General features: G+C 44.5%; 1 protein-coding gene across 1 annotated transcript in view; it reads right to left on the bottom strand.

Annotated features, from left to right (window-relative positions):
• LOC139046740 (sodium-dependent noradrenaline transporter-like) overlaps window positions 1-21,887 on the bottom strand; it is a 125,428-nt gene that overhangs the window by 14,220 nt on the left and 89,321 nt on the right. The window contains exons 10-13 of the mRNA XM_070532350.1: window positions 18,640-18,768; window positions 6,394-6,438; window positions 5,666-5,768; window positions 576-676 (exon numbers count right to left, since the gene is read on the bottom strand). Of these exons, the coding sequence (XP_070388451.1) occupies window positions 576-676; window positions 5,666-5,768; window positions 6,394-6,438; window positions 18,640-18,768 (378 nt within the window). The remainder of the gene's footprint in view (window positions 1-575; window positions 677-5,665; window positions 5,769-6,393; window positions 6,439-18,639; window positions 18,769-21,887) is intronic.

Here is a 21,887-nt window from a genome sequence, read left to right as displayed (position 1 = left end):
CAATCCGTTGGTTTACGTACAAATATATTGTAGATAGCCTTGTGCATCAGTTACACGTACCAGTATGATTACATTAGCGATTTGTTATGTTGCGCCGGGCACCGCAGAAACAAATCCGCCAGCAGCTCAAGGAGCAGGAGCTGTCAATGACATACTTAACAATATGTGGCAGAATATGTGGCAGGCGGGATGCAGAATGTTTATGTTCAGCAACATAAATAAGTGCCTCTCTGTGTTCATATTCCTTACTTATATATAGGCCTCACTAGCAGGAGCCCGAACTGCTTCTAGTCTTCATAGACATCTTCCATACACTTCGGCTCTCTGTCGCACCACGCACACGCGAAGTTTACACATTGCAATCGAAATAAAACTGCAACGTATAAAATACTGCCAAAACATAAAAAAAATAATGGTAGATGAACAGATAGTGCGATTGTATGAGCAATATGCAGCTGCACTTTGCATTGTGTAGTCCTGCTATGCGCCATAAACTTCCAGAGGCCAGGAGCCGATATATCTAGTGACCAACAGTTCGTTAATTTGCCCGCCAAACCAAACAAAACGACACTCACCACCAGAAATATGGGACACACGAAGCGCCAGCATAAGAGAAGTAAACTGGGTGGATCTTCATTGAACATGAAGTAAATGTCGTTGACCAAGCGGCTGCTGCCTGCAAGGATGACAAGAATAGAAAAATACGAGACAAATTTAGGCGACATGAAAGGAATGTATTCATCAAGAAATGGACGATTCAAGCCATGTAGTTCCCATTACGCGAGGCGCTCGAATGACAGAGATTATACTTGTCACCTCTTATGGTGTTTTTTTAAACCCACTTGCGCAAATTTGCTTTAATGAGACAATCACTGAAAATGTAACAAATTGTGAAATACCTCCTATTACATACGGACGATGACATTGCAATATTATATATCACCATATTTATTTGATTCTAAATAATTCCTGCCTTAGTCAGGAAAAAGCACTGCTATTATTTGTTTGACCTACTTGAGTACTAGCGACATACCACCCTACGCAAGCAATAGACTCCACTATAACAATAGAATAGTACTGTTAAAAAACACAATGTAAAAGAAATTACAGAGCATCGGAAATACAAACATTGTCCGTGTCTTGATGAATTCATACGGAGCAAAAGAATAAAGAAATACGTTTTGCATTTATCTAAACTATTGTTCCTTCCAGTGGTCTTCAAATTCCATAATTTAACATAGAAAGCTCAACATTCCTTTCTTTTCTTCTGGTGGAATTTCTGTCATAGGACTATTCTGCACTGGGTATGCAAACAAATATGTTTTCAGAGCATGCAGCTCTTTTTATGCCCCTAGAGAATTTAACGTATGGATGACATACCATGACATTCGCAAAAAAGACAAAGCCCCCCCCCCCCCCCCGAAAAAAAAAGAATTCTGGAACAACGTAAGGGCATTATCAAGTGACCTAAAATTTTATGAGCACAATTGAGGGATGAAGTAAATAACAGCTACGAAGCAGACGACGCACTGCGGTACATGAAACGTTATTAGTGAGAATTTTGCAAGGAAGAAATCATAGTCGACTACACCAAATCCCGCAACCGAGTAGGCGGAGAACTCGAAATTTGACGTAGAAACGTCTAACTAGAAAATAGTTCAAAGAAATGCCCCTAAAAACATAGCTGGAGAACTAAAAGAAATCACAATACCGCTGATGAAATAGATGTGCCGAAAGAGCAAAGCACAGCTGACTAGAGCAATAGAACAAGTTATTAAAATAAATTCAATTGGGTGGCGTGAATGCAGTATCAATCTCATCTACTCGTATAAGGCCAAAGGCGATATGGATAAGACGAGCGCGTAGAGGCCAGGTACAGCAAAATCAGTGACACACAGAATGACTATGCGAGCCGTAAAATTAGAGCTGTTGAAGTGGGTGGAGAAAAACGATATACTGGGAGAACTACAAAGTGAAATAGCAACAGGCAGACGCATAGAGGATAATGTACTTGTACTACCGCATTGCACAGAAATTTCAATACCCGAGAATACACCTTTTTCTTCAGCACTCCTGAACATTTGGGACCTTACAACGACGTCGACGGATATTGCTATAGGATATTCTCAAGCACGGGGTCATAGACGAGTTCGTGGAGCACATGAGAGAATATATAAGGACAACTGTGTATAAATCGTATGCAAAGGCCGGAAATGCAATGGAGTTGCAAAAATTTACAAAATACAGAACTAAGGATGCTCTCTATTGTTGTTGACACTTTATCTAATGGACATAGAAAGGCGACTGGAAAGCCGTGAGTTGGGTTCTGTTCTATCTTAGATCAGCAATAGTGAAAACTTGCAACAGTATTTCGCTGGGCTGATGCATATAGACCAGATAGTGCTACTAGCCGGAAATATAAGGAATTTACAGGGACTTGCAAATATAAGTGACAATGGAGCGTTGAACATACGCATTAAGCTTAGCACAGAGAAATCGAAAATTTGTATCTTGAACAAATAAAAGAGTAAGATGTGGCATTCACTGGAGAGGATGCGATTTTCATTGTTAAGCAATAGAAATGCCATTGTGCATACATAAACGAAGGAAAAACGTACTCAGGCATCCACAAAAATAATCTTAAATTGGAAGGTTAGCGGGATGCAGCAATAAGAGAACATACAGAACTTTGGGGTTACAATAAATACGTGGTGGTGTAATAAATTTGGAAAAGTGTAATGGTGTGAGCACTAAACATCGCAAATGCAATTACGTGCTTTAAGTCTGATATCTTTTTGGGGTTCGAGATTAACCAGTCGTCGGTAGGCCCATTGGCTTTGGGGGCCCAAGGTAAAAGCACGAACGAGGCAATACGAACAAAAGCTGGGCGTCGTTTAATGCCACAGAAACGTAATATGTATTAACTCCGTGTGGGGTCTCTAAAGAAAGAAAGAAAGAAAGAAAGAAAGAAAGAAAGAAAGAAAGAAAGAAAGAAAGAAGGAAGGAAGGAAAGCAGAGAGGAAGATTAGTTTTGAAGAAAAACAAAGCCACATAGATAAAACAAAATGGCAGTCTAAAATGCAGAAGTTGTTGGAATGGAAAAATAGATCAAGAAAGTTGGCAATCAAGTACCGAGCAATTGAAAATGCAAATATAGAAGCAAGAGTCATAAAAAAGAAAGTAAGAAAAACCACGACAGTAAATTGGTTGTAACGCACACGAAGAAAGAAGATCGTGGAGATCTAGAGAAATTGCAATAAAGAAATTTGTATTCTGTTTGAAAATTTTTATGATGACGCTAATGGCAGCGCCTTGCTATTCGAGGCCTGAGTGGATGCCTAAGGACGAGAACATTCCGGAGCAAGTATAAGCCACAGTCTGAGACATATACGTGCTGCAAAAAAAGGAAGCCCAGAAACAACTTGGCACATCGTAATGCAATGCCAAGATATTCATCCAGCGAGAGCCTAGCGAATACCCACCTTTCAGAAGCATTGAGATTCAAACAAGGCGAAAGGAAAAAATGGCCAGTAGTCGAAATAAGTTAAGAAATATCTGCCTTATTCGCGGGAAAAAGCTGGGAAGGGAATGATAGGGCTAGAGTCATCGCAAGCGTAGGTAATCGTACAATGAAGCGCAGTTGCTCTTTAATATGACAGATATTATCGAGATTTGATAGACAAAATGCAAGTTGGCGATAGATGTATTAAAACTTCATTAAATCATGCAGGCTAGGTGACTATTTTCTCCCTCCCAGCTTTGAAGGGGATAATAATAGATCTAAGCATGATCACAAAACTGGTTTCTTTAAGAGCGCTTACAATTATAAATAACAGGGATATTTCAGTGAGCTCGGTTACATAGCAAACGTTAATAGAAGTGCTCTCATGGCGGGTCGGGCAAAACGCTTCTACATATTCTCATCTATTAGCTCAATATATGTAACACATTATTAAAAAAGAATTGCGCACTGCTCTACGCTTTACCAACTCCCACAGCAAACTATTCTTTTAAGGATATATGCAGACGTGTGAGGCAGACGTGATATGTATCTACAACGGAAGGCCATTTTCCTTAATTTTTTCTTGTAAAATATGGCAATACAGAATCACATCACTGTTAGTGATGGTCGGTGTACATAATTACGTAGAACCGCATGAACGTACGTACAAACGCGTACGTACACGTTTTGTACGTGCGGTGAGTGGAAAAAATTATCTTTGCAGGATATGATAACAGAAGTATTATTAGCATGGTAATGGGCACTGAGAAGCATGCGAGTACAATAAAGCAAGACAGAGATGGGAAATTAGTGAATTCATTGAAGAGTTTAGACGTATAGGAGTATACTAGTAGTTCAATGTAACAAAAGTAAGTATTGTAAAACGGAGGTACAATGCATGACACAGTACAATTGTTACGAGAAAAAAAATGCAAGGAAGCAATACAAAACTATGCAGAAGCCCGTGCTGCAGGGTATGGAATAAATATTTTCAACAATTTTCTGACATTCCCAATATTTGATACTGGGAAAGTTCAGGTGCCCGGGCTATAATTTGAGCCAGATGTCTTATTGCCAAACACAATGCCCAATGTATCTTTGAAAAAATACTGGTTACTCTTCTTGCACAGGGGGTTCTCGCAAACAAGGCTCTTGTAAAGGCATTGCGGAGCCTACAAATGAATTTAAGATAATTCAAGGGTCTCCAGTACACCAGCAGAACCCCCGCATTAAACGTTGCCGCATAGCTGCGCATCCTTCATTTATGTTTTTTTTCGTTTTGTGCCTCAATCCCCATCAATAAATAAATAAATTTACTGACATTAGTCTTATTGGTTAACCATAACTAAAGGCTTCTTGGTTAACCATAACCAAGGCTTCTTTCCTTGCAGTCGAATAGCTTCCAATACATTTATGCTCACATGACGATGCACTTAGGTGCAATTAAAAATTATGAACACATAAAAAATGCTTGCATCTATAAGTGAAACTGCAATTGCAGAAAACATTTGCGATTCCGTCTACAATAATAATAGTTTTTTTGAAAGCTGAGAATATGTTGGGATGCGCGAAATACGTAAAGCGATTACGCTAAAGGTGTACTTACAGGATATTTACAAGCTAGAGACAATAGTTCATAAATAACTTCTTTGTCGACACTAAGCTACGTGTTCTGCGCATAAAAATATGATGTAGTTTTATATAATTCAAGAGATAGGTTGCGCACTTTCGCACAGCTAGAGCTATCTTGTGCCTACTTTTATAACGAATGAATGAATGAATGAATGAATGAATGCTTTATTCGTCCCAGCAAGTTAGGGAACGTACGTAAGATAAAGATGCTACAAAAATAAAGTTTGATGACATCTGGGCCACATGGCTTCTACCACCATCTTATGCACTACGTCAATACCACAAAACCTACCACCATCAAAACTAACGGCAAATTTCGTTTAGTAATATCTATCTTTATTTATGGAGGCTGTTCTTGAGTGCTGGTCCAGGTAAATTGTAGGAGCGATTTCGGCAACATCGCGAGATTTTCCGTATTGAAGCTACTTGCTATGAAATCTCTTCCCTGCCAGAGTTGTCATTTTTTTCCCTAGGTTACAGGAGCGCCTCGATATTTCCTGCACCAGAAGCATGCTGCCGCGCCATACTTACCGTAGGCGTACATGACGATGATGAGTTCTGCGAAACCAATCCACGGAAGCAGGTCGCCGTAAATGATTGCTGTTACGAATTTGCGAATTTCCATTCCAATGCCCTGCAGACAGGCGAAGAGAATAGTCAGATAATATACGAAGCGCAATGTGCACAATCCTACATTTTAATACTGCGCATCGAAGTGAAAAGCGCCAATAAATTAAACCGAAGCTTTAATTGAGCGACCTCCCATGCTTTTCCGACTGCGGCTACTGTCTTGTCAAATATATTCGTTGATACATATGCGAAGGTTACATTAAGATACCCAGGAAGTGAATTATATAAAACTTGCATGCTGAACACGCACGCACAGCTCTGTTCTGTGTAGCCAAAATTCTTTCCTATATAAACCTGCACATATAATGTGGGCTCTCAGTTTTGTCTAAAGCGCACCAATATGTTATTGGAATAGTGAATTATATTTACCAGGTATGTTCATTTATATTTTTCTGTTAGATTTAGTCGCTCAGGATATGCCACAAGAGTCTTCGCCGATTCTCCAGAATGGGCATATCCCATTCTGTCCGATTACCGCAGAAAACATGAACAGATCAGGTCAGTTTACACTAGTCTCTACAGGTACTATAAGCGGATTATAGATGCTAGAAGCGGATTACAGAATAATGCAGGAGAACGCTTATTACGTTTTACCAATCATTTGATTCACTTTACATTCTTTGACTTACCAATTTGGTACATGCCACTGGGGGTGTATCTGTTCTTGCACAGACCTACAGAATTGGCGTGTTCCAGTGTTAGACAAGACGCACAGAATGCTTAAATATTCCTTGATGCTTGTCGTACTTGCCATCACTAAATCGTACGCACCGTGGTTAGTTGCAAAGCATTTTATCAACCCTTTTACCTAACCTTCCATTTGCATACATTTGAACATGTGCGTTGGATCCACAAGAATTTTTTTGTTATTTAGAACCTGACGCAAGCGTCATGAAAAACTTGGGATTGCAACTGCGCTTCAAGTTCGAAGAGTATTTGCAAAGTATATTAGGAAAAGGAGTTCGAACGTAGACGATTGGGAATTTGCTCTCATTCTTAGTATGTGGTCAAGATAGGGCTGAGATTTTCGTTGTTTTGCAAGGATTCACAGGAGGCATATAATTTTAATCACTGGCTAGGTGCTTCGCAATAATGTCGCACATAAAATATGTTGTGCTCTAATTGCTGACGATTAGATAGAGAATTGTTACATGCATTAAGCTTGCAATAACTACACTTGAACTCTGTCCTTCTCACGATTACGAAGATTCAATAAATGGGGTAAAACTAAACTTTCAATGGACGCAGTTATTTGGCCACAGAATAGCATAGACAGCATATCTTTCAGCAAAGAACAAATGAGGATTCGAAGTAGGACCGTGCTGTCTGTACCGAGAGTTCAACTCCAGGAGGCGTGCATACGCATTATGGAAATTTTATGGCAACTGACTCCGAATTATGGTAACTTACACAATTATGGCCGCTTACGCCCAATGAGGTAACTAACAACCACTGCAACGACGTTTGTTACCAGGTATTCGTTGGCCGAGGTATTGCAGTTGCGGCCACCACTTGTGATTATGCTTCATTCCACCCTTCCATTCCCAAAGCCAAGGAGCAGTGCAGGCAGTGGAAGAATCCAGAATCTTCCATACAGTAGTCATGACGCTTATGGTATCATTAAGAAACATGCTCGCGTTTATGTCCGAAGGCGTGCAGCCATGCACGACCACTTTAGAGGGCAAGTTGGGTACGGCAGCAGTGCCAACAGGCATGCGTAGTCGTCTGTTGGCATCGTGCGTGTAAAACCACGTTCGCGGAGTTCCGTCCAAGTAGAACGCCACATTGGCCAGTATTATGGTCGGATCCCACCTGTTCACCTTGCTGACGCGCTCATACATCTTCCGCCATTCTTCAAGATCAACACCATCGAGGCCAGTGAACTTGCCGGGGTCTTGCGGCTGAGGTAGAGCAACGTACTGGGCATGCGTAGTCGGCATTGCAGCTGCAGATGCGGTGCCTTCCGCTGGAAGTGTGGTCCCAGGCTGGGCGAGACGTCCGCTGCGGAGCTTCGTGGCGAAGACGCGTACCCCGCACGTCCACCAAAATGTCACGGGTATAAAATTATTTATAAGATGTATTTACAAGGCATAGATAAACAGCAGCCCAGAATCCCGAGAGGCTGTTGTCACTTCGTCATCTTCACCATGCACGACCTTTACCTCTTTTCTCACAGTCACGATATAAAAGTGACAGCGCCCCATCTGCCATAGCCACCTGTGCGTCGAGTGCGGTCGCTTGAAATCTTTCGCAACGAGGTTTCAGCCAGGATAGTGAAAATATTTGAGATCGCAGCGTAGTCTCTACTCAGATGGAGTTATTATCATAAAATTACTGCTTCATGATATTCTGCATTCTGTTTAGAAGCGAGATTGTCCATTCGTGCGATTGAAGACGTACCTATAAGCTTTCGTAATTCGCAAATGGTATGTAAATACGCAGCAGATTAAAAGCAAAGCTATCGCTGACATTGCCAATCAGCTTCGGCGGTTCCTGCCAAATGTTCTTTACATGGCTTCTCCTGTGTCTTTGACGCTGGGGGACGAGGCTTTAGGTGCCTGGTGGCTGTGGATCACGGCCAGGGGCGTAGCCTGGTGGGAGGGGGCTTATTGGGCTTCAGCCTCCCCGCTCCCCCCATCCCCGAAATGTTTTCGTGCTGCCCATGCACCGCCGACCAAAGCAACCTCTGGCGGCGGAAATCATTCTGGATTTTGTTTAGGACGTCTTTTGCATGATCGAAAAGCCATTTCACCGCGAAAATTGCGAACTCGGGCAGGATTTCGCGTCAACATCCACGCACCGGAATTCACATAACGCAAGAAGCCCCATCCGAGCACGAATTTTCAAGGACGTTTTGATGGCGAACTAAAGCCCCTTGGTAATTTCACGGTAGCGACGCTCTCCTCCTCGTGGCGCTTTCCTCCTCGATTCGCCACGCCCGCCTCGCCGGCTCCCGCGGACAGGCCGCAGCATTCTATGCAGGCGTGTTATTTTGCGCAAGTTGCGCGCCCCAGTGGTGTTGGAAATGTTGAGAAATGCTAATAACAGCATTGATAATGCTGAAGGCAACATTTATGAGGAGGTTGGCATTTTCTCAAAGCCGTATGAACAGGGTATATTGATGTAATAGGAGGTTTCAGGCGAGCTCTATACTCCGGACAATATTTCTGCCACAAGATGAGATGCTTTACATTGTGCGTCTGATGTAGTATTGCTTGTGGCACATCCCTTTGTGTGTGGCTCATAAAGCGAAAGCTTTAGGTCTCTCTTTGACGGTCGCGTTGTGAGCTTCATATCACATGACCGAAGGAAGGCCGGAAGCGAACCAAAGCATATGCAGCGGTGTATAAGACATGATTACTGATTAGCAAAGTTAAGTAATGATTGAATAGTGATTTGATTATTATGAATTAATGGGGATTAAGGTGTATTAAGGAGAATTAAGACACATAAAAATTCGATTTCTTTCTATGCTAATTATGGAGACTTATCAATTAATCCTGCATCATATCTGTCCAGTACAACGTCTAGGCTTACCCGATACCGCCATCCCCATTCACTAACACCTTATTTTGCACGGACGGAAGTTTTGAAGTATTCTTTTTTCCCCGAACTAAAACAGACTCGAATCACTCGTTGTTGCCTGTTTCAATTGATCGACTCATTGTACTACTGTTGTGTCTTACCACCCTGCTATATATATAAATAAATAAATAGGTATAGATCAATATAAATATAGATCAAAAATAAATAAAAAGTAGGATTAGGTGTAGTAAAGTTGATGAAGGTGCATTAGGGTGAATGAAGGTGGAGCAAGGTGAATTAGGAAGGATTCTGGTCGATTAAGGGGAAAAAAGTGAATGAAGAAGCATTAGGGCGATTAAGGGGTATTGAGGTCATTCAGGAGGATTACGGTACATTAGGGCCGATGGAGATGGATTAGGGTTGACTAGGCTGGAATAAAGGGAATGAAGGATGATTAAGGTGGATTAGGGTGCACTAAGTAGGATTAGGGTGGACTAAGGTCGATGAAAGAGGATGAAGGCGAATTTAGATGGATGGAAGTACATTGAGGAGGATTAAGGTGAATGAAGGAATATAATGGATTCAGGCATATTGCAACAATAATCCTCCTTAATGCACCTTAATCGGTCTTAATATTCCTTCATCAAACCTAATTCACCCTAATCCACCTTAATGGTTCTTCAACCACTTTAATCCTCTTTCATACACCTAAATCCTTAATCATGCAACTTAATCCTGCTTAATACACCTTAACGCACCCTAATCCACCTCAGTTAACCAAATACACCCTAATCTACCCTAATCGACCTTATTCATCTTTCATCCACATTATCCTCCCTAATCCTTGTTAGTGCGCTCAAATCCACCTTGGTCAACCTAATCGGTCTTAATACTCCTTCATCAACTTCATTTCGCCTTAATACACCCTAATCCGCCTTTATCATGCCTAATACACTCTAATACACCTTAATCCTCCCTAATCCACCTTATTTTAATCACTGAATCTGTTGTTCCGTAACATGTTTGTTTACCTTATTTGACGGAGTGTATAGAGTGACTTTTTCCTTGAGAAGTAGATTTGTTGGAGAGTTATACGTATATCCAAATATCTTGTTGCGAGGTTTTGTGTATAGGTGCAGTGACCTTTGCGTGCAGTAACTTTGTTGCCCTTTATCAAGTTGTATCGTCGCATTTGTATATTCCATTGTATCTTCGCATTTCTGATGTACGAGGGCGACTCAAATGAAAGTGAGCCTACCTACCCCGCGCAATTATGGTTCTGTTAGTAATCTGCAAGGCCTGCGCGTAGCACACAGGCATCTCTCATTTACTAAAATGAAATGCAGGTGTGAGGATTAATGTTCCTCATTGCTCTCATAAACTGGATTGAACATGGTTGCGTGCCGTAATCGACGCTCCAGAAGTTGAGCAGCGTGGTGCCGTGAAGTTTTTGGAGGTGAAGGTGTTTGCCTGAAAGAAATTATTCGCCGTATAGCTGCCGTGTACACTGAACATTTCAGTTCATTGGCCACTGTGACGCGTTCCAACAAACGCTTCAAAGAAGGACGTTAAAGTTGCAAAGACGATTCCAGACCTGGCCAAAGCCATCGTGCAATCACCCCTAAAAATATTACAAAGGTTGATGAGCTGATGAAACAAGAACGGGGGATAAGCATCGATGAACTGGCAGAGCATGCGAACATCAGTCACTCTTCTGTTCACACCATGATTCATGAACATCTCGGTTATCGATCGGTTCTTGTGCGCGCAATGGATGCCCAAGCTTTTGAACCACCGCCAGAAGGCGGAGAATTTTGGCACTGCCTTGACTCATCTGATCTGGTATGACAATAAGGGTGACGATTTCTTGTCTGCAATTGTGATCGGAGACGAACCGTCATGCCACTACTAGCAGCCTGAAACATGACGGCAAAGCTTACAATGGAAACATTCGAATTCACAGCACCCAAAGAAAGCAAAGGCTGTCATTGCCGCCGATAAGGTGTTGCTGAGTTTTATTTTTCTATTGTCCGGGGCCATTACTGATAGAATTTGATAAATCTTGAGAGACAATCAATTGTTTCCGATATTGTGAAACGCCGGATCGGCTGCGTGTCGCAACCAAGAACAAACTACGTGGAAAATTGACGAATGGGGTCATCTTGTTCCGCTACAATGCCCGTCCCCACGTCACTGATGTGGTTAATACAAAACTGGCAAAGTTCAAGTGGGAAATGCTGCAACATCCGTCATTCAGCTGAGACCTGTCGCCTTGCGACTTCCACATGTTGGGGCAACCGAAAAACAGCTGAAGGGAACCAGATTCGTCTCGGATGATGACGTGAAAGTCAGTTGCAGAAGGTTTGAAGCAGCGACCCAAGGAACTTTATAAGACGGAAATTACGCGACTCGTTAGTCAATGGGACAAATGTTTAAATGCTCATGGAGGGTACTTTTACACAATGTTCCCCATTTGTCATATATTCGCATTGGCTCACTTTCAATTGACTCGCCCTATTATACTGTGCAGAAATCCTGCTTTCTATACGTGCTCTCTGTTGCGACTATAATTTTGCTGCAATTACTCACGATACACGACCGCAGACAGCTGCTCCTGCGTAATACATTGGAACAAATGACCACGTCATTGTAATTTTTCACTGGCCGTTGCATATGCAGAAGAATATAAAGAAGGATCTTGAATGACAAAGTTTCATTAACATATTTGTCCTCAACTTGTTCATTTCATGGCCTATACATTTTTCATATCAGTGGCATGCACTGTTTTGCTGGTTTCTATCTGATTTAGGTCTAAAGTTCCTGTGATATTTTCTTTACTTATGAAATAGACAGAAAATATGAAAGCAGTGGAATCAGTTATGTTTGGCACAATTTTTGGCACATACGAGTATACTCTTTTATGAAAAAATACATATTTTACTTGTATTGAGAGTGCGTAGCATTCGAGAATTCGCTTGCAGCATCTTTGGCAATGGCGATGCAGTTATTATTCATGTATTTGCTTGCTAGGCAAATTGTTTAAGAGGAAGCTTTCGCTCGGGCCTAATTCTGACGCGGCCGATTCAAATACATGTAAAACGCAGAAACGCTTTTCTAAGACAACTCTTGAATCGCTTTTAATGAACTTTGTTGTATTTGAGATAGTAAGTTAAATTCTAGTGTCTGTTGGAAGCGGAATTGCGATTAGGGCCGGAACATTGTTTAAAATATTTTGAAAAATTCGAAAGTTCAAAAAAATTAAAAATAAATTTTAGTAATTAGTAGCTCTGCATCAAGAACAGATATCGTGGTTCTGTAAACGGCATCCTTTACAGCATTCAAAGCGGAGAAATTCCTTATGTTAATTTGTATTTTACGCGAATTAGTCATTTAATGTACAAGGGTTCTGTAAAAGCCATATTTCGATAATATTAATTTTTCAGACTCATGCGTAACATATCAATTTTGTCCGCTGTTGATGTACTATTATGTGCAGTTCACAGAATTGTGATATAAATTTGTATGGTATCAATTTTTATCGTGCAATTCGTATCAATTGGTATCAGAGTTGTAAGCATCATTGTTTTGTATTTTGAAAAATTTCGATTTTTCCCAATTTATAATAAAATATTGACGACCTAAATCAAATATTCGAAACAAACAGTCAATATAATTTGTTTGCTTTTAGATGCAATTAACCTCATAAAATTTGGTGCAGTGCTTGTCGAGAAAAACCAATTCTACTGCTACATCTATTTAGACAAGATCATCCTAACTAATGTGTCCTCCTAATGAGGAGGCCGACCTGCAACGGGAGCTGCCCCCCCCCCCCCCCCCCCCGAGCGATATTTCTGGCTACGCCGCTGATCGTGACTGCTATATGGAGTGCAATTAGGATTGTCATTGTGCAGCTGGTGGATAAGGAGATGCCCACAAAGCTAGTGTCTCATTGAGGCTGCCTATTACAATGTGTTAGTAATGGCCGTACGGGGTGGCAACGTGCCAGCTTTCAGCCCGCTGCACGTGTTCCAATCCCACCAGACGGGGCGCCCTTCAGAGAACTGCGGATGACCGGCAGCCAAGTGGCGCGCGGTCAGCTGAGGAATGTGCTACCCACCAGCGCCACCCGGGACAAAGCAGAGTTCTACGAAGCCCTCTGACGTCGGCTCCGGCCCTTTTCACCTGTGTGTATGTGCGGTACGTGTATGTGAGTCATCCTTCTCCAAGTCGACAGCCCTCATCCCCCAAAAGGGCGGGTCATCTACGGTGACGTCGAACGCTGACGTCGAACGATGACTGGATGAACGTTTCCGTCCACTGCGGCTCAAGGGGGGGGGGGGGGGGGGGACCAAGGGCTTATAAGCAGCGGTTGCCGGCTGCTAGAGTGTGCTCGTCATCGGGAGCTGAGTGCTCGTTGTCATGCTAGGAATGTACTAGTGAGCTGTGTGCTCGCAAGCTGTTTGCTGTATGTTAGTCTTGCGGGCTCCATTTGGGAGTCGCGCTAGACTGTCAATGTATCTTGCTTAAAATGTACATAGTGTAATTAAATCCCTTTCACCGAGTTCCTCTCTACGAGCTTCAACTCCTTCAAATGGTGGCAGCGGCGAGATCGCCCGACGACTCCTACATCTGGTTGACAGCGGTAGGATCATCCGACGAACCTAATAAATGGCAGTATCAAGAATATAAAAAATCAGACAACACCATGTTTTCATCGTTCACAAAAGCACAGGCAAAATAATCCAGCCTAATTATTGTACCTTCATTCACTATACTTCACCGTAGGATTTCACAGTGCGAGCAGCAGCAGGTCTAGCGCCGGCAATATGACGGCATGACTTGGTCGCGTATGGTTTTGCTACCGTTGGGTGATAACGCCGCATGGACGACGGATTTTCCGCTTCATTGGGCATATAAGGCTCTCGCGTTAAAATACCTTGAACACAAGCCTGTTTGTGGTCAATATTTCTGTGTTCTATGGTCAGTGGCTACACTAAGAACGGCGGATTAGCAACCCTTAATATAGCACATAATCTCCGAGTTTATGTGACCAGATAAGTGCGCTAATGTAAATAAAGCACAAATTGGAGGAAAGTGGAATAAAGATGCTAGTCGATATACGCAAATTTAGACAACTTGTACATCCAAAACGGCGAAACTATTTCGGTGACTTCTCAGAGCCGTCGGCAGTACTGAGGAGCTGCCTGCTGACTGTTCCTAGTGAGGTTTTACGCCTAAGCATTGATGTGAAATCATGGAGATTATGTTTGAAACCGCGAGCGGAGCGTGTGTCCAAGGAGGAAGGCGCCTGGAGGTGGAGAAGAGAATCGCCGCGTTCGTACCCTCCCCGTTCATGCTTCGACGCCTTGGGGCATGCCATGCGTGTTCGCAGCATCTCTTCTTTGCACGCGTAGCAATATTCACTTTCCGAGTGGCACACGAGGCATTTTACCGTAGAGATCAATGAAGCGACCACGTTCGTGCACTTTGCGTGTGTGCGTCGACGCCACGGTGGTCGTTGTGTATTTTCGGAGCGTCTCTACATGTGTACCACTTCGGCTTTCCCTGTGGCACACGAGGCGTCGCACCATCGAGTCGAGATCACTCAAGCGCCCGCAATCGCGTTCGCGCCGTCTCCGTTTGTGCTTCGACGCCGTGAAGCTCGCTTGGCATGTTCACGGCGTCCATACCCTTGCGAGTAACCCGCGTTCAGACGTGAAACATCACTAACTTTTATTGCGATTCCAACTATATGGACACTCCTGGCGCGTTTCTGCCATCGGCGTCGCCGTCACCGTGAGGTTTCGTATCAGTGAAAGCGTATAAGAGTGAGCCCGCGAATGCGGTTCAATCCCGTGCGCCGAAACCCCTTAAACTTGGTAAGTAGTGCCGCGCTTTGAAGAATGCCCCCTCCTCCTCGCGCTCTCTGGCCATGGCCGCATCGCTATTGGCCTAATAGCATCACGTGGGCCCTCGCGCCGTGCATCAGCGCCACTTTTGCTCGACAAGCCTCTACGGAGTGGCGAGGAGCGCATGTTGACGCCGTTCTTACGCTCGAGCAGTGTAGGCAGCGCCACGGTCGAGGAGGGAGCGTGAAACAGAGAAGAAACGAGGTGAAGTGAAGGCGGAGGAGGAGAGTGTCGGCGCTTTACGAATTTTGGGGGTTTTAGCGTGCGCGCGCGTGGGACGGCGCCCGTATGCGCACCCTCTCCTGTCGCGCGCGAGACAGCGGGGTCAGGTGAAGTAGGGGGGGCCTGGATGACCTCCTCACCCGCCGCTTCATGCAGACTGGAGACTGGACTGGACGTGCAGACAACGGCAGACGCCGTAGGGACGCGTTGCCGGCGCTCGTGTCTCTGGAAAGCGATCTGTCACGTGGCAAAAGTGCGCACCCGCGCGGGTCTCATGTTCAATGCCTTCAAGATCTTTGCAGAGTGCGCGTATTGTCGGTAGCTTCGTATACTCTGCACTTTCGGCGTTTCGTTCGCATTGAAGCGAGAGATGCATGAAGGACAATTCGCTTCCTGCTGCCGCGATTCCTCTCTCCAGAATATTGACAGCAAGTTTTCGCGCTCATCGAGATGAATATGTTCGTGTTTACCTATGCGCGGGTGACACCGTGCTGGTTAACTTATTTAAACACGTTCGCGGGGCAGTTGGTTTGAATCAATGATATAATCTCTAAGCGCAACTGAACAAGGACGTCGAAAGAAGCACACACAAAGACAGCGCTGTTTCTGTGCGTCTGTTTGTTTCTACGTCATCGTTGAACCGCGCTTACACATTCTATCATTGCTAATTTAGTTAGCATGTGAATGTTTACAAGCTTATACGGTCGATAAAGATACTCTCCTTACCTCGTACAGCTATCGATTAATTTGCTATCGGAATCGGTGCTTCACCTGTCGGGCGGAACTGCGAATTTTTTTTCTGCCGACGCGTCAGTCATACAATGGCTTCGGGGCTTCCATGTAGCGCGTGTTATGTAACACAGCCCACAGCTGTTTCCCGCTCCAGCCGTGCAACAGGCTTCCAAAGCGGAATTGCTAAAACACATCAGCAGAAACAAAAATACCGCTACGTGGTATAATAAAAGCAGGAAAATACTTTTCATATTTTCAGACAAAAGGTAAATTTTATCTTGGAATCACGTATAATTGTTTCAAAGCGAAAATTTCGAATTCTCTAACATACTGTGTTGATCCCACTGTCACACGCCTGCCTTCGACACCCCTTACGGACTGCTTTCGTCGCACAAATACAATTCGGGAACTTACCTTACCCACTTCGTTGTAAAACGATGATAACGTGTTGAGTGCGAGGGCACGCGAGTGAAGAACATTGAAAAAAGGGGCAATTATTCGGTTAAAAAGCGCTTGGAACCATGGACCACAGGCGACACCAATCCTTGGTGTCCAAGAAGGCCCGTAAGCAAATTACAGTAGCTGCAGGCAATCCACGTACTATGGTCGCCTACGGGACCGAGCGCTCAAGACGTACCGTCGTGTTATGGGCTCGAGTAGCCAGGACTTCGCCCGAAGACAGCGCGTTTCCCAGGACTGGCAAACAATTTCTTTCTGAGACGATCCACAACTTGGCCAGGCCGAGGCATTTTATCACGACATATGCGTGCATCAGCGTCTATTGACAGATCGAAAGCCGTGCGGCTCCAGGTCCTAACTTGCGGTCACCTGCCTCGCATGTGTACCGTTCTCATGGCTTTTCAGTTCAAGGTTCTTGTTTTGTGCCTGCTTTCACTCGACTGCTGACTTCAATGTTCGAAACACGTTCGGCCATCCAGTCAACCAGACCACTACTTTGGTGCACCCACCACAGTTTCCCTCGTCGCCGTGACAGGAGAGTTCGGGTGTTGTGTTGCCGGTGAGAGGGATTGTCAGTACTGTGGGAAGAGGGTCTAGCCTGTATGGTAAGGCACGGTCGGCCTTTTCCTTTTGGAGGTCGACTATTGAGGCCATTTAGAAGCTTGTTCAAAATAAAATTCATTGTCACTGTTAAGGCTCATTCACACCGGCGGCATTCATGCGCAGCCATTTGCGACAGGCAACCAAAAAGCAACTGAAGCCGCCCGATGCCCACACCGGCAAGTGCGACCGGCCACTCGCGATGTGCTTGCAATTGCATCGCCACGTGAAATAACCATCAGTGTGCCCAGAGGTCCTGTTGCTGCACGCCTGATTGCTTCATCAGTTTTACGACTGTGGCCGCGTGAATGAAAAATCGAGCAGTGTGCGACTGGGCCAACATGCCAATTTTACAGAAAAACGAATATGTGCGCCGATTGTCAACTGGTCGCGTGGCGACTACCTTGGTCGCACTACCGCCCTGAGGCGATGGGGTGAATGACTGTTTATGAATTCGCCTCGCATAGTCAGTGCGCGCTCTCATTATGTGGAAGGTCGTGCCTTTGAGCGATCTAAACATACATCGACGCACACAATGGTGGGAAAGCGGGAACTAATGTAAGACGTAAGAAATAGCGTAAGACGTCCCCCATTATTTTCGCATCCATACTACTGCGAAACGCCTAAAGACTCGAGCACTGATCGCATCAACCATTATCAATTATCAACCATCAATGACTATTCTCGCACTACTTTGCCCGTGGGATGTCGAGTATTCAGAGGATTTAGGTTCTCATTCATAATAAAAATTGCATTAACGCGTTACTTGGCTTCCACTGGCATTGTTTTACGCCAGCATATATGTTTATGTTGCTGGTACAACGCTCGGAGTTCTCAAATTGCTTTTATATTTCTTTTATGTTGACTCGTTAACGCATATTCCAAGCCTGAGCCTTCTCGTGCCTAATTTTCACTCTCTGCTTCGGTGACACGTGTGACCACCTTGCATGCACACTGTTCCGTTAAGTTATTGTCCATACTGCGTAACTGAGGTGTTTAGTTTTGTCATGTAAACGTCATTAATATTCGCTTGTTGGCCTAAATAAATATTTCCTTGTATTCTGGTCTATGACCATGAAATGTATTCTTCATCCATGGGCAATGCACATTTCAACGCCGTATACCCGGAAACCTATTTCTGACTCAATTCAGTATACCTATGGGGCGCCGCGCCGAACTTTCAGTGGTAAGCTATTTTTATTCAGAAATCAAGATAGGCGGCCTTTAGTTGGGCTTTGCATATTTGTTGTATATTGCAGTAGCCATTTTTAGGCTTGTCGGTCGAAATATTCTTTGCAGATATATTTTTGATGTTCTTGAAAAAAGAAGTTTCAGTTTCAAAAATTTTAACTAATTTGGTCTGCTCGACAGCTTCGTGCGTGTTTGCGCCTGTCTGTCGCACTGAGCAAGCTTGCAGGAAAAGCGTACCCGTAACGAAAGCGGCAGGCTGAGAGCGAAGGCCGCCGTGCAGCTGACGAACGCCCACACCTGGGTGCTCTCACACAGTGCCGGGTGCAAATCCGCCAGGCTTCCCACGACGGCGCCGAACGCGCAGAGCTGCGCAGTGCCGGTTAGGGCAGCAGTGAGACATGAGGTTGCCGAGTTCTGACTGTATCGCACGCATTGCAGCTATCCATTTATACGAGTGCCTCACACGTTGGCGAAAGGGTGAGGACAGTATGAATGTGAACTTGTTACTGGGCCTAGTAAGCACTCGCTGCGACAAACCATTGACTCTGAACGGACAGCCGCTAAACCACCGACCCGCCGGAAAACACTCGCGGAACACTTCCTCGTAACAATGGTGGCTCTTATCGTGATGCTTGATTTTTTTTTACTTGTCTTTGTTTACGCGTGCGTTTCTTTAGCGACATTTAGATGTTACTCAGAACGAATAAATGAAATATGTAATAATAGTTTCCCTAAGCTAGATTAGCTGTTAGAGCAATGTAGCGCCTCCTCTGTGTTACCTACGACTGACATCCTTCACCATTTCTGAGGAGCTAACTGCTCCGTAATGAGAAGAAATTTCATTGTGTGTTGTAAATTCCCATATAAAGTATCTGCAAGGAACTTTTCACGGAAAGCCTGTAATATAAGCTTTACTTTTGTGACCTCTGGAATTACCCCACAACATAAACATGTACAGGGTCGTCCACTCTTAGTTAGAATGCCGCTCCTGCTGCCGGCGCTCCGCGGAGCGCCTCTGTCGGGCGCCGGAGAAACTATTGCGCAGGTGCAGTGAGAGCCGCAGGCGGGGCTTCGCGCGTCGTCTGCTACAGTGCGCCCTGTATTGCGGTGAAGTGGACTTCAAATTTGCACTGCCTCCGCAGAACGCCGATGGGAGAAACGTTTCTGAATAAACAAAAGACTGCTGAGAAGCCTATCAGCTGCTTTTATCCCGTTGCAGCAACCGTAGCAAAGTTTCCTGCGTGCCTGGTGAGGTTGAAACACACAAATAAGCTTACAGGGGAGAAAATGCGTGCCGCCTAATATTCGAAGCTTTATACTACTGCTGCAGCACTACGATCCGCCAATATTTTTAATTTTTGGTGTCTTGCTGAGCAGCTGGTAATAAGTGTTAGCAGACGACTGCTGTTGTCTGCTGAAATCTCGGCGCAACGAAAATTAATCGGAGCAGAGTAGTAATAGTGGAGGTGGAGCTACATTTTCAGTCTCCTATTTTACCTTCCCACAGATACAGGTAGACGGCCAGGTAGCATCATCAGCGTTTGAAAACAATCCCTAAGGTTTACCAGGACCTCAGTCTTCAGCTTTGCACGGCTTGAAGTAGTTGCTGAGAGGATATTTGTTAAGGCGATAGCGTTTAATTGTTCCTACTAGCGTCCGTCCGTTACATTTTTGGTCACGTGACCTTAATATTCCACCTCCACTATTACTATTCCGCTCCGATTAATTTTCGTTGCGTCGAGATTTCAGCAGCCAAGAGCAGTCGTCTGCTAAAACTTATTACCAGCTACTCAGCAAGACGCCAAAAATTAAAAATATTGGCGGATCGTAGTGCTGCAGCAGTAGTATAAAGCATCGAATATTACGCGGCGCGCATTTTCTCCCCTGTATGCTTATTTGTGTGTTTCAACCTCACCAGGCACGCAGGAAACTTTGCTACGGTTGCTGCAACGGGATAAAAGCAGCTGATAGGCTTCTCAGCAGTCTTTTGTTTAGTCAGAAACGTTTCTCCCATCGGCGTTCTGCGGAGGCAGTGCAAATTTGAAGTCCACTTCACCGCAATACAGGGCGCACTGTAGCAGACGACGCGCGAAGCCCCGCCTGCGGCTCTCACTGCACCTGCGCAATAGTTTCTCCGGCGCCCAACAGAGGCGCCCCGCGGAGCGCCGGCAGCACGGAGCGGCATTCTAACTAAGAGTGGACGACCCTGTACATACGAGAGAAAAAGCGGTAATATTCTATGACCATAAAGGTGAAACTCTGGCCCATAGAGTAGATGTATGCTCATTTCAAAGCCGATTCAGCGTGGCTAACGCGCTAGCAGTCGATTAAGAAAAACAGCTACAGATGTTCCAAGAATTATCTACTAATGCGTAAGCATTTTTTGGTTTGGTGGTGACTTCGTGTTTGCTTAGTTTTGTTTACTTGCTTTTTCTTGCTTACACGCGTTACCCATAGCCTTTCCGGTGGCAAAAAAATGCTTAGGCTTTAGTAGGCAAGTGTCACATTTTCTCGCTAAATCCAGCCTTGGAGTTTCTCACCATGTTACCTAGAGCTAAAGTTGGCACTGCTGCGCTGTGGTATGCATGGTAATTCCGGTATATTGTGACTTCCGATTGGCGTCGTTCTTGGAGAGTCAGGCCAGCACCGTTTCGTCTGTCACTATGACTCATTTTCTATTAAAACTGCCCGTATAAAGCTGTTTTAGCTTTATTATTACACAAAAACATGTTCTGTTTAACTATGAGAAGTTGTTATTGCATGTACAATTATTGGATACGTAAAATTATCAGCGGGCCGCGAAAGCTGGAGGACAGACGACCAGATTCACGCTAGCTTTGAAACAGTTTGTCGTCTGTTCTTGGTTTTCTTCCCTTCGTTATGCACTTTAGTTGAGTAAAGATACAATTTTGCGTGAATAGAAACATTTTATGCAGATTGTACTTCAAGAACGCGTTATTTGTGTAGCCACATCCGCGTTTTATACGAAGCCTCTTACAACACCAGCCAACACGAACCTCGCAGACACATATACCGTCAATCCCATGATGGCATGGCGCCCCTTGAGAAAATCCAATAGACGGTGGCGCCAGATTTCCCTCTAGGTGTTATAGTGAGAAACTCTATGCATCCGGCCCCTTCAAAGCACTCGTATCGATTGAGCCTGAACCCCGGGCACGACCGCGCCTCGAAGGAACAGAACGGTCGAAAGGGAACGCCAGCTGTAGCAGTATTGTCTGAGGGGAAGCTCGCTGTCACTCTCACGTCATCCTCACTGTCACTCACACAAGCTTGTATTATGGGCGCGTTCCTTGTTCATGCAAGGTCTCACCTGCGTTTTCAGTGTGCGCAATAAAAATGCGCCAAGTGTCTCAACGTGCTGGGTTGCCCGCAAGGTATTCATGATTCGAAGGACGCTTAGCTGCGTTGAATTGGGCATTCCAAACTTTACGTTCGCCCAGCCCCAAATCTCAAGTTGCCCCAGC

The sequence above is a fragment of the Dermacentor albipictus genome, chromosome 1, assembly GCF_038994185.2.
Source record: "Dermacentor albipictus isolate Rhodes 1998 colony chromosome 1, USDA_Dalb.pri_finalv2, whole genome shotgun sequence".
Classification (NCBI taxonomy): domain Eukaryota; kingdom Metazoa; phylum Arthropoda; class Arachnida; order Ixodida; family Ixodidae; genus Dermacentor; species Dermacentor albipictus.
Note: the sequence above shows the minus strand (reverse complement) of the source record. Positions and strands in the feature narration are given on the sequence as shown.